This window comes from Triticum aestivum, chromosome 4B (assembly GCF_018294505.1).
Source record: "Triticum aestivum cultivar Chinese Spring chromosome 4B, IWGSC CS RefSeq v2.1, whole genome shotgun sequence".
NCBI lineage: Eukaryota > Viridiplantae > Streptophyta > Magnoliopsida > Poales > Poaceae > Triticum > Triticum aestivum.
The window spans coordinates 177043682-177057471 of NC_057804.1; the positions used below are offsets into that span (position 1 = coordinate 177043682).

At 46.1% G+C, this 13790-nt stretch overlaps 1 protein-coding gene across 1 annotated transcript; it reads left to right on the top strand.

Annotated features, from left to right (window-relative positions):
- Window positions 1–8628: 8628 nt before the first annotated feature.
- LOC123094696 (uncharacterized) lies at window positions 8629–11377 on the top strand. The gene is made up of 6 exons (XM_044516639.1): window positions 8629–8906; window positions 9337–9445; window positions 9569–9654; window positions 9784–9948; window positions 10615–10710; window positions 10901–11377. Exons 1-6 carry the CDS (start codon window positions 8787–8789, stop codon window positions 11060–11062), a joined length of 738 nt encoding a protein of 245 aa, XP_044372574.1. The 5' UTR covers window positions 8629–8786; the 3' UTR covers window positions 11063–11377.
- The last annotated feature ends 2413 nt before the right edge of the window (window positions 11378–13790 follow it).

Sequence of the window (13790 nt, forward strand, 5' to 3'; positions counted from 1 at the left end):
GGCAAAGCCCATGAGTGCAAGTTGACGAACGGAAAGTAGATTGAAAGCAAGGGACTCAACAAGCATGACTTTCTCGATCGTTAGATCATGAGAAATGACAACCTTGCCAAGACCCAATACCTTAGAAGACGAGGCATCACCCCACTCGACGTTGGTGGGCATAGAAGGAATCTTGTGCACGTCCACCACCAAGTCCTTGCTTCCGGTCATATGATTCGTTGCTCCACTATCGAGCAACCATGATCCCCCACCGGAAGCAAACACCTACAAGAGATCAATGCTTGGTTTTAGGTACCCATTTTTTAATGGGTCATTTGATGTTAGTAACAAGGGTCTTAGGAACCCAAGTAGACCATTCAATGTACTCATAAGGAGAACCAACAAATTTAGCATAAACATGCCCATCACTAGCACGACACAACACATAAGAAGGGTTAAAGTCGCCGGCTTTGTTGGAAGGGGTGGCATTGCCCTTTTTGATATCACAAGCCTTCACCTTGTTCTTCTTCTCCCTAGGAGAACCCTCTCCCTCCTTCACAAAAGTTTGCTTGAGAGGAGGAGGTCATTTGGCCTTGTTGTTCTTCTTCTTGTTCTTGGACTTGGGTGTGAACCCAACTCCTTCCTTGGCCACAACTACCTTTTGATTGCTCAAAAGGTCACTGAGGTTCTTCTCACCTTGTATGCACGTAACAAGGCCTTTCTCAAGTTGCTCCTTCAACTTGGCATTCTCCTCCACAAGATGCACATGCTCACAACATGGGTTAGTGGCATTTGCATTATCAATTAATACCATATGAGGAAAGGTGGCTTTTTCTTTAGTTAGCTTCACTTGGAGTTGATCATGAGACTCCTTGAGGCTAGCATGAGCACTCTTCAAGACCTTGTGGGCCTTGTCGAGTATATCAAACTCCTCTTTGAGTCTAGCATGGTCAACGCCAAGTTTAGCCTTCTCGGAAGTTAGCACACGAGATACAACAAGAGCATGATCAAGATCTTTCTTTAACTTAGCATGGTCATCGTTGTGTGACTCCTCAAGAGCCAAACGATGCCCACGCTCTTCCTCAAGAGCATTAGAGAGATCCGATATCTCATCGGCATAGTCACGACTATGACCTTCCATCTTAGAGATGGTTTCTTCATGAGCCTCAATCATGTCATTAGCTTCACCAAGTTGTTCCAAGAGAGCAACGAAGTGCTTCTTGGATTTGCCCTTGAGCTTACTCATAAAAGACTCAAATTCATTTACTTCCTCATTAGACCCCTCACTTTCATCAATGCCATCCGTCAAGGAAGGATTAGTAATGATGGTGGTTTTGATGTTGGGGGTTACCTTGTTGGTGGCTTTAGCCATGAGACACTTGGCGGTGATGTTCTCATTGGGTGAGTCGAAGAGGGACACCCGTGGAGTTGTGGCAATGGCAACGGAGGCCATGGCCATGGCTTCACTATCTTCATCATCATCGTCATCCTCATGGTATTCTTCTTGAACCACCAACCCTCGAGTAGGAGTCTTTTTGGTGAAGTTGTTCTTGTTGGGGAAGGACTTGGCTTTGTCCTTTCGAATGAGCTTGCCACCATTGTCTTCCCGCTTCTCGTAAGGGCAATCCACAACAAAATGGCTCACATTGCCACAATTGTAACATGTTCTCACACGTTGCTTGCCCTTGAACCCACTTGAGTTGTTCTTGTTGAAGTTGGGCCTTGTGTTCTTCTTGCTCCAAAATTGCCTTGAAGCAAGAGCCATGTGCTCATGATAATCATATTTTGTATCTTCGGGGTTGCTCTCCTCATCTTCCTCTTCTTCCTCTTCTTCCACAATAACCTTGGCCTTCAAGGCAAGGTTGGGCTTCTTTACCCTTTGAGAGCGCAACACCGCATTGTCGGTGGTCTTGTCCAAGATCCTCATTGCCACAAACTCATCCAACACTTCATTTGAGGTCAAGGAGTGCAAGTCCGGTCTTTGACGAATGACGGAGGACAAGGCCTTGTGGAAAGGCATCATTGCTTTGAGGAACTTGCGCTTGATCCAATTTTCATCCGTGTCCTTGCTCCCATGATCTCGGAGTGAGACCGCAAGTTTGGTTACCCTCCAAAAGAGATCACGAGGTTCTTCATCTTCTTTCATTGCAAACTCATCGGCTTCATCTTGCACCACTTCATAGTTGGAGCGTTGAATGCTTGCATTTCCCTTATAGAGGGAAACAGCACAATGCCATGCGTCTTTGGCCATGGCGGAGGGTCGAAGATGAGGGAGATCTTCGGGTAGAACTGCATCTTGAATGATGAAGAGAACATTCTCACTGAATTGAGGGTCCACGGCTTCTCTAGGGGTGAAGTTGCTTCGGTCATGTGGATGGAAACCTTCTTCAATGATTCTCCAAAGGTTAGTATTCACATGATTTAAATGACTCTTGAAGCGATATACCCAAGAATCAAAGTCCTCATTTTTCACAATCTTAGGAGGAGGGCCGGCATGATTTAAATGAGTAGAAGGAATCTGTCCTCCATAAACTGGAGGAGCCACATGGGCAAAGATGCCAGTGCCATTTCTACCACTAGTAGAAGGATCCTTTTCACTAGTAGCTTCCCCCTTGTCGGAGTTAGCATCCGTCACCTTGTCAGTGAGATCACCCACTTTCAACGGCGAGGTAGATAGTTTAAGTCCTTCTAAGAATTTATTAAACATGCTTTCAACCTCGGTAGTCATGGAGGTTTTCAATGTGTCCAAAGCCACATTGAATTCCTCACGAGACACCGCGGTTCCCCCTTCACCCGTAGACGAGATCGGATTCACACCGGAGTGCTCCTCCCTACCGTCTATGGTGTCAACCATACTCTTCGGACGGCAAAGTCCTTAATAAAGAGACGAGGCTCTGATACCAATTGAAAGGATCGATATAGTTGACTAGAGGGGGGGGGGGGTGAATAGGCAACTAACAATTTTTAGCTTTTCTTTACCAAATTAAACTTTGCATCAAAGTAGGTTGTCTAGATATGCAACTAGGTGAACAACCTATATGATGCAACAACAACAAGCACACAAGCAAGCAAGGGATATAACACAAGTAAGCTTGCAAAAGTAAAGGCACGAGATAACCAAGAGTGGAGCCGGTGAAGACGAGGATGTGTTACCGAAGTTCCTTCCTTTTGAGGGGAAGTACGTCTTCGTTAGAGCGGTGTGGAGGCACAATGCTCCCCAAGAAGCCACTAGGGCCACCGTATTCTCCTCACGCCCTCACACAATGCGAGATGCCGTGATTCCACTATTGGTGCCCTTGAAGGCGGCGACCGAACCTTTACAAACAAGGTTGGGGCAATCTCCACAACTTAATTGGAGGCTCCCAACGACACCACGAAGCTTCACCACAATGGACTATGGCTCCGAGGTGACCTCAACCGTCTAGGGTGCTCAAACACCCAAGAGTAACAAGATCCGCTAGGGATTAGTGGGGGGAATCAAATTTCTCTTGGTGGAAGTGTAGATCGGGGCCTTCTCAACCAATCCCGAGCAAATCAACAAGTTTGATTGGCTAGGGAGAGAGATTGGGCGAAAATGGAGCTTGGAGCAACAATGGAGCTTAGGGATGGAAGAGGTAGTCAACTAGAGGAAGAAGACACCCCTTATATAGTGGAGAGACAAATCCAACCGTTATCCACTTACTCAGCCCGCGACCTGTGGTACTACCGCTCTAGACAAGCGGTACTACCGCAGGGGCTCACGGTACTACCGCGATGGACCGCGGTACTACCGCTGCAACGGCAGGGGCTAGTCCAGGCCAGAGCCGCCAAGGCTGAGAGTGGTACTGCCGCTGACGCGGTACTACCGCTCCTCCTTGTGGTACTACCACAAGTCCAGAATGGACTAGACTGGGAAGGGCACGGATGAATAAAAATACATCTGTGCCTACTTCCGCTGAAAATCGAACGGTGCAAAAATCCGACACGGTACTACCACGCTTGGCAAGCGGTACTGCCGCGCAGGGATCGGATGTAAAAAATTACATCCGCCCCTACTTCCGCTCGTGTTACTGAGCCAGACCAGGACTCACGGTACTACCGCGCGCAAGGGGCGGTACTACCGCATAGGGCGCGGGATGTAAAAAATTTACATCCGCCCCTACAGCTGCACGAGAGGCTGAGTCTGGCATGGGGCCACGATACTACAGCTCCATAGGAGCGGTACTACCGTGTGCGCCTACGGTACTACCGCAAGGGCTTGCGGTACTACCACAGGGGCCTGCGGTACTACCGCTCCTAGGAGCAGTACTACCGCATGCCTCAGAATAGCAACACTAGGAATCCTTCTTTTTGCATAACAATGAAGATAACGGAGGATGCTCCAAAGCACAAAGGGAAAGGCGGTGCAAAGGGAGAAGACGTGTACGTGATGATTCCACCTGAACCTTTCCACCGCGGACCCCCTCTAAATAGTACGGCTATCCTACAACTCAAATCCACCAAAAGAGAAGTAGAACACCGCCGTCTTCAATAGTCTTCGAGGGGTACCAAACCGTCTTGTGCCTAGCGATGAAGCGACTGAAATACTCAAGGCACACGATTAGTTCGCAAAAGCATTGTCATCAATCACCAAAACACCTTAGGGATAAAAAAGCCCTTACAACCACTCCCTTTGCTTCCTCACTGGCGACAGCAAACCCTAGATCGCCATGGGACTCTTCGGCAACACCAACGGCAAGGGCAAGGGCAAGGGCACGCCCGGCGCCTCGTCCTCCCGTGCTCCTCCTCCCCCTCCTCCTCCGGCACCGACGCATTTCTGCCCAGGTCGCCGGCACCTCCACATCTCGGTGCACCAAGCGCGGTGGCACTGGGAGTACATGCAGCCGCTGCCCTACCCCGACATCACGCTTCCGCACCACCGGCATCTGGATCCGGACCGGATCCCGGTGCCGGCGGTTCCATGGACCGAGCGAGCGCACGACGAGGAGGTGTGCAGGCGCCACGCGCAGCTCATGCCGGAGCAGCGGCGGATGCCGGAGTATGCCACCGACTCTCCCAACTGGGAGGCTCGGTTTGCCCTCGAACATGAGGAGCAACGATGTTCAGGCGTCGACGTCGTCCCGCCGCCGTTTCCTCCGCCGCCCCCGCGGGTAGAGCCGGACGAAATGGAGGTGGAGGCGGAGTACCAAGCCGCCCTCGAGGAGGCCCTGCAGCATGCGCTGGAGGCTAGCCGTCTCGAGGAGGACGCGCACTGGGATGGGCTGGAGCAAGCCCTTGCCTTGTCGGCGGCCGAGGACTCCGTCCACACCTCGCTCTTCGTCCCGCCACCACCACCGCCGCCGCTCGCCGAACCCAAGCCGGAGCCGGAGCCGGAGCCAACGTGAAAGCATTCCCTGCCTCCACCTACTTGGCCGGAGGAGGCCTACACATGGACGGGCCAATACCGCGACTAGGTGAGCACGCCTCTTATCCACTTCGCCGCCACACCGGAGCAGGAGGCGGTCCACCATGAGCGTTGGAAGGAGCACTAGCTCCTCCAGGAGCAGGCCAATGGCGAGCGGCAGATGCGCTACGAGGAGATGCTATGACGCGACGCGGAGGCGCTCCGGCTTCAGGAGGAGGAGGAGCACGTGCGGCAAGCCGCAATGCCGCCGCCAAAGCAGACGCCGGAGGAGGCGGCCCTGGCAGCGTACCTGGCAGTGTTCGGATGGGCTGGCCCCTGCTCCCGTCTTCATCACCTCACCGGCGGCGATGGCGACGTCGGTGTCAAGGGCAAGGGCAAGGCCGACGACGTCTAGGGCAGCGTGTGGGGCGGCATAGACTTTTTTTTGTTTTAATTAATGTTTAATTAGGTTTAAGTGGACTTTGGCCGGCAGTTGACCGTCCACTTATGTTTAATTATGTTTATTTTCTGTGAGTTTTTCTTTTTTTCGCGTCGGCAGCTTGCCGTTGGGCGGTCAAGCTGACCCATTTGAGAATGCGTACGCGCACGTCCGCTTGGCCGACCCAAATGAACGAAAAGCGGACAAAGCGCACATCCGTTTGGGTCGCCCCATTTGAGTTGCTCTAATGCTTTGCTCCACCTCTGTCTCCACGTTGTCGGTCCAGGGGCTCCTATGCAGCGCTGCAGGTGCCCGTTAACGATCCAGCGCCTGCAGTGCTGCTAGCATGGGCCGGCCCACTAGCGTGCTACCCCAGTTTTTTTTGTTTTTTTACCAAAATAAAAATATGAAATCAAAAATGTTTACAGATTTAAAGAAAAAAGGTTCATCCATTTGAAAAATAGTTCATATCTTTAAAAATGATCATCAATTTTGAAAAAAATTCATTCAAATTAAAAAAAGTTCATCCAATTTAGCAAAAGTTTATTAACTTTTAAAAATTCATTAAATGTCAAAAAAGTTCATAGAAATTAAAAAAAAGTTCATGTATTTTTAGAAAAAGTTCACTGAACTGAAAAAAATTCATAGATAAAAAAAACTTCATCCATTTTCAAAAAGATGCTCATCAAATTTCAAAAAAGTTCAACGATATTCAACCTGAAAAAAAACTGTTCAAAATTTTAAAAAATTCATAGATATTCAAAAAAATTCATAGAATTTTCAAAAAAGAAAATGTCAACCAGCGCCTAGATGGGACGACCCATTTACGGACACCACAGGCGCCAGTTAACGAAAATGCATGTTAGCTGGCGCCTGTGGCGCTAAATAGGAAATTCCCGTCGGCCCGGGAGCTCCTATTCACCGCTTGCTGCGGCAAACAGACGGGGTTTCGCACAGGTAGGTGTCCAACTGGGCCGGCCCATGAATATGGCGAACGAGAGCGCGCTGTAGCTTAAAAAAGACCGCCGTCATATGAATTTGAAACCAGGACCTCATAGTATACCTGAGGTGGTACTACCACTTGACCTAGCACATCTTACTAATTCTATAGCAGCGCCATTCTTAAAGAATCAACCACAGCACAGATCCAAATTATATCTTGAATTTCAAAAGTACTTTTTATTGAAAAAAAATGAAGGGATCTGTGAAACACAAACAAATTGCTAATTGGCTAACAAAATTTTAAAACTGACATATTTTCGAAAATCAGGAACTTTTTTTGAAACAGGAACATTTTTTGAAATTCAAGACAGATTTTCAAAAAATGAACATATTTTGAAAAATGTGAAAACAAGAACATTTTTTAACATTTGTAACAAAAAATTGAAACTGAACAATTTCAAAACTCCTGAAAAAATGAAGGCGGTACATTTTTTAATTTGCTTATCAATTTTGGAAAATGGGAACATGTTTTGAACCGCCTGAACATTTTTTGAAATTTGTGAACAAAATTGAAACTGACCAATTTCGAACTCCTGAAAATTTGAAAACGTGAACATTTTTTGAAAATTGTGAACAATTCTTTTAAATAGGAACATTTTTTGAAATTTGTGAACAATTTTTCTAATGAGAACATTTTTACAACATGAACATGTTTGAAATTGTGAACAAAAATTTTGAGAATGCAAACATTTTTTGATATTGCGAACAATTTTGAAATTTGTGAATCAAATTGAAACTGATCAATTTGAAAAAACTCCTGAAAATTTGAAAATGTGAACATTTTTTGAAATTTGTGAAGAATTCTTTTTAAATAGGAACATTTTTTTAAACATTTGTGAACAACTTTTCTAAATGAGAACATTTTTACAACATGAACATATTTGAAATTGTGAACAAAATTTTGAGAATGTGAACATTTTTGAAATGGTGAAGAAAATTTTGAAAATGATTTTGAAATTGTGAAGAAAATTTTGAAAATGAGAACATTTTTACAACATGAACATATTTGAAATTGTGAACAAAATTTTGAGAATGCGAACATTTTTTGAAATTGTGAACAAAATTTTGAAAATGAGAACATTTTCTGAAATTCCTGAACTTTTTTGGAAAATGTGAACAAATTTTTAAAAAGAGAATACCTTTTGAAATTCCTAAACATTTTTGGGAAAATGTGAACAAATTTTGGAAAAAGGAACACTTTTGAAAATTTTGAACAATATTTAAAGTTTTAACAAAATAAACAGGAAAACCAAAAAACAATAAGAGGAAATAAAAGAAAAGAAACTGGAAAAGGGAAAAATAAAGAAAAAAGAAAAAAGAAGAAAAAAGGAAAACCGAAAAACACCAGAAGTAGAAAATCAGAAAGAAAAACCCGGCTCAGGAACCTTTAGAAGGTTCCCAAAACCAGTGGAAGTACTCTACAGAAAAAGAAAACTTCGCTGGGCCGGCCCACTGCATCGTTCGCTCTGGCAACCCGTGCGAACCATCGACATTTCGACGCATAGAGCGCCGCATAGGGTTTTCCCGTCGGTCCGCCCTCTCCTCGCCGCTGTCACTTCCTAACCGGGCCTGGCTTAGGTGCGTGTGGGTGTGCGCATTTGCTCACTATTCCGCGCATTACACTAGGAAAAAGGATTTGCCGTAAACAAGACCCACCACGATTTTTTTTCGTTATCATCCTTCTCTGTTTTTTTTAGGGGTGTCATCCTTCTCTGGTGAGACAGGCTCGGATTTGTTATGAATTCATATGCGGCCCAGTACGTATCCGTGCCGGTTCCGACGTTCCGTGGTCCTCAATCAACCTCTCCTTGTAGGCTTTCGTGCCGGTTCCGTGGCCCTCAATCTACCAAACCAAACGTGCGCATATAGGGGCCCGGTCGCACCACACTACTCCGCTGCGCCCGCTCTGTCCCGCCGTCTCCGTCTCCGGCCACCGAAGCCCTTCCTTCGCCTGAAAAAGAGAGAGAGAGAGAGAGAGAGAGCGACAGTTCGTACCAAGGATCCATGGCGACTGCGGGCCTGCTGCGGAGGGAGAGGGAGCAGTTCGGCTCTTCCCCCTTCACTGGACAGACGACGATCGAAAGCAAGATCCAGGCCCTGGAAGACGACATTGGCGCCACCAAGGTACATACATGGCTTGTTAACAATGACAAAACTCGATGGTGCGTGGACGTAATTGGAGTAAAATTGCCAATTCGATGGAGTTATTACTCATGTAGTATTACATACTCCCTCCATTCCACAATGTAGTGCTTCCTCTATCCCCGTGCTTCAACTTTGACCGCCAATTTAACTACCAAGACCGATTGCGACGGGAGCAAAAATTATATCAGTGAATTCGTATTCAAAAGAAGTTTTCAATTATATATTTTTTTCTCCCGCCGCAGTTGGTCTCGTTGGTTAAACTTATGGTCAAAGTTGGACCTCGAAAAGCGTGGGCGCACTATATTTTGGAATGGAGGGAGTACAGTTGCAGTTGATTAATTCGTGTGCATCAGGAATCTGCTGCTGCTTATTAACAAATGCCAAAACGCACCGTATACAATATGTGCAGGTTAGCAACAGGAGATCGTGCCGGTGGCTCAACGACCGCCTGCTGCTGGAGCTGGTCCCCCGTCTTGGCGCTGACGAGATCAAAGGCCTCTTCGCTCCGCCACCATGGGGTAATCAATCAGTCAGTCAGTCAAACATACAAATTCTGGTCCATAGCCGACCTCACAGCTCAATTGTACTACTATGTATATTCTGATCGAGATCGATCATGTGCATGCGCGCATGTTATGTAGGTGAGGAGCTGCCCCTGTCTGCATTCTGCATGACAAGTTCTGCTGCTGCATGGGATGTCTTCAGGACCATCGACATGGATGTTCAGGTACGCCACCATATACTAGAATACAGTATATACCAGGCCTAAATGCATGGATGCAGAGATAAATTATACCAAGATGTGTGTCTTATCTTCATGTGTCATTTACAGTTGACAAATTTTAATGGTGTATAGGCAAACTTGTTGCAATTTCACATGAGACAATCATGCGCGGATCGGAAGAACAGTCGTTTGGACGAAGACGAGGAGATTGCGCTGAACGCTTGGCACCGTATTGATCGCCACACTAGAGAAGTTATCAAGAGGAACTTCCTGCCTGACCTGCTTCGGATGTACGAAGTATGTGTACTGTCTTGTGTTTTCTTCTGAACCTACGTTTTCTGAATCAAATTTATACTCTCTCCGTCCCAAAATAAGTCTCAACTTTGTATTAAATTTTGTCTTAACTTTAGTACTCCCTCCATTTCAAAATATAGTGTGCCCACATTTCCCGAGGTTCAACTTTGACCATAAATTTGAACAACGAGACCGACTGCTGCAGGAGCAAAAATTATACAATTGAAAAGTTCTTTTGAATATGAATTCATTGGTATGAATTTTGCTACCGCCGCAGTTGGACACGTTGGTTAAATTTATGGTCAAAGTTGAAGTGCGGAAACCAAGGACGCACTATATTTTGAAACGGAGGGAGTACAGTTTTATACTAAGTTTAGTATAAAATTGAGACACTTATTTTGAGACGGAGGAAGTACAATGTATTTTCAGCTCTGTGCGTGAATATATAACACATGTAGCTAGTGTTCTTTGAAAACTATGAAATCTTTGGGCAATATTATCAAAGTAATTGCAGCAGTTACCCAACTGGAATAACCACAGTAGTTACCCAACTGGACAGCCATGTCTATATGAAAAAACTGGAAGCCATGTGCATATTTCTATGTCAGTGTTGATTCCCTGGTTGTTTAGTACAGCTAGCATTAAAGTGTCCCCAATTCAATTTTATAGGAACGAGTGAGGGCCTTCATCCAAGACACGAGGGACTTGCTTGCGCTGGATGTCCAGGACCCGTTCCAGAGGCTGCTCCTACACGGCGTGTGCGAGGTAACTAAAAACAACTGACGAAAGCCCTGTAGAAGTAAGAAGATGACCTGTCGATCGCCACTTCTTAATTTGCATACGCAGCTTCCTGGGCTATAGCTAATTACCTATAGGTAGCGTCGATCAATTTTGAAGGCTAGACTACTTGTATTGTATCGATCACTCAGCACTCACTTGATTTGTATGCTTGCAGTTCTACAATGTGGCATCTGAGACGACGAGCAGCACAGTGAGAGAGTACGGCGGGGACAGGCTGTGGAAGACGACGACGATCAGGAAGAGATCGGGCACGGGCGCTCCACCCAGGATCACCTTGGTTGACTTCCTGACAAGGAAGAAGAATGGATGCCACTGAAATTTCATTTTGTGATCAGGCACCTTCTTTCCTTTAGATCAGGCACGGGCGCTCCATCCAGGAAGAAGTGGTTGTGCTTGATTTGTAGTACTACTCCCTCCGTCCGAAAAAGCTTGTCCCTTAAATGGATGTATCTAGCATCAAGTTAGTGCTAGATACATTCATTTGAGAGACAAGTTTGGGACAAGTTTTATCGGACGGAGGGAGTACTAGTATGCCAGCTAGCAATCTATACTCCTTAATTTGAAGTGCTACTCAATCAGTGGAGTAGTAGCGTACTATTTGATGGTTAATATATGACACTTACTAGCTGTACTATGATTGTCGGTCTTTGTCGTTTCATACATGGATCGATCTCGGTTGTAGTAGCTGCTACACGACCGCACTGCTGGCAATAGTCTTTACTCCTACATCAGTGATTACCTAAATGGTCTGCGTTCACATGGCGTACTGCCTCTGCTGCTGCTGTTTTCTGTTTTCGAGGTCAGTGTACGCGTATGAGGCCCGCGATATCCTCCGAGGCCCTTTTGAGAGGCTGGAAACAGAGGATAGACTGGACCAACTGGGCTCTCGAGTGTAAACGATAGATGACGAAGGCCGAAATTGGTTGTGCAGAATTTGGAAGCACACTCAAGGTAATGGGTATGGTCTCTTCGGTATTTTTTTTGTTCTTTTTAACGGTGAGAAGCTTGAGCCTTTCAGACCAACCAAAGAAATCCGACAGGGAGACCCAATGAAGACCCAATTTTCCCCTACTTATTCTTGACTGCAGCAGAGGGTCTTTCGTGCCTCTTGAAATCCAGTTCACAGTCATCACTTGCAGGTATTAAGGTGGCTCCGACAACTCCATCCATAAATCACCTTTTGTTTGCAGATGAGAGTCTGCTGCTTTTTAAGGCTAGCGTAGAGGGATCGGTTGCAGTGTCAAACCTATTGAACACTTATTGCAATGCATCAGGATAGCGTATTAACCATGATAAGTCATCAATTTTCTTCAGTCAAGGCTGTCCAAATCCTTTGAGGAGAGAGATAAAAAAATTCCTTACATGTTCAGAATGAGTCCTTAAATGAACGTTATCTTGGCATGCCAACAAATGTTGGCCAGTCCAAGAACGGAACTTTCAAATATCTACGAGATCGTGTGTGGGAGAAGATCAAAGGATGGATGGAGAAGTTACTTTCTGCAGCAGGGAAAGAGGTCTTGATCAAATCGGCCGCTCAGGCAATACCGTATATTCTATGTCATGTTTTCGCCTGCCGCAGGGTTTATGTGAAAGTATAACATCAATTATTCGGAAATTTTGGTGGGGTTGCAAGGAAGGAAAGAGAAAACCCAGTTGGGTTGCTTGGAACACAATGATTCAACCGAAGCACCTTGGTGGTCTAGGATTCTGCGATATGGAAATCTTTAACCTAGCGCTACTTGCTAGGCGAGCGTGGAGAGTCACGACGGAAGAAACTTCTTTGAGTGCTCAAAATACTAAAGGTCGTTTACTTCCCACAATGCAATCTATTGGAGGCAGAGTTGGGATCACGCCCATCGCAGATATGGCGAGCAATTTTAGACGGGAGGGATATATTAGCACAAGGCCTAATCCGAAGGATTGGGGATGGGTGGGGGAGTCCTGGATAAGGGGGTATCCGGACAGCCGGACTATATACTTTGGCCGGACTGTTGGACTATGAAGATACAAGACTCAAGACTTTGTCCCGTGTCCGGATGGGACTCTCCTTTGCGTGGAAGACAAGCTTGGTGATTCGGATGTTAGATCTCCTTCTTTGTAACCGACTCTATGTAACCCTAGCCTCCTCCGGTGTCTATATAAACCGGAGGGTTTAATCCATAGGGAGAGAACAATCATAATCATAGGCTAGCTCCTAGGGTTTAGCCTCTACGATCTCGTGGTAGGTCAACTCTTGTAATACTCGTATCATCAAGATCAATCAAGCAGGAAGTAGGGTATTACCTCCATCGAGAGGGTCCAAACCTGGGTAAAATATCATGTCCCCTGCCTCCTGTTACCATTAGCCTTAGATGCACAGTTCGGGACCCCCTACCCGAGATCCGCCGGTTTTGACACCGACATTGGTGCTTTGATTGGGAGTTCCTCTGTGTCGTCGCAGCAAGGCTCGATGGCTCCTTCAATCATCAACAACAACGCGGTCCAGGATGAGACTTTTCTCCCCAGACAGATCTTGAGAAAGCTGAAAACTGACCGTCATGATGCGGCGAGAGCTGGTCGCTGTTCGAGAGGTCTTAAATCCTTAAAGATTTTTTCCGCTTGAGGCGAGGAATCGGCCTTGTCCGATTTAGGCGTGTATAGCGCCCCAATTCGGCTTTTCAAATTCCAGGGGCTTCGCCGAAATTTAAAATTGTAGACTTATATGGCTAAGTGAGAGTTATAAAGCCGCATAATCCGATTGCCTTGTTCGGTGCACTAAACACCTCCTTAAAGGACCAAAAATTTGGATAAAGAGTGTTTGGATTTTCCACGAACACCCCAGTACTAGTTACGTGGGGGCGGAAGCCGACGACTGGCCTACTTTCAGAATTTTATAAACAGCCGCACAGAAGGTAATATTTTAAATCAACAAAGCGCCATATAGCGCAAACAAACTCGTTTTCATATTACAAAGACGACATGAGTACATTCACTCAAAGATTATGTCCTTGGTACATTCATCGGCCACGAGGCGAGCGCCTTTCATAACGTCATCATAATATTTC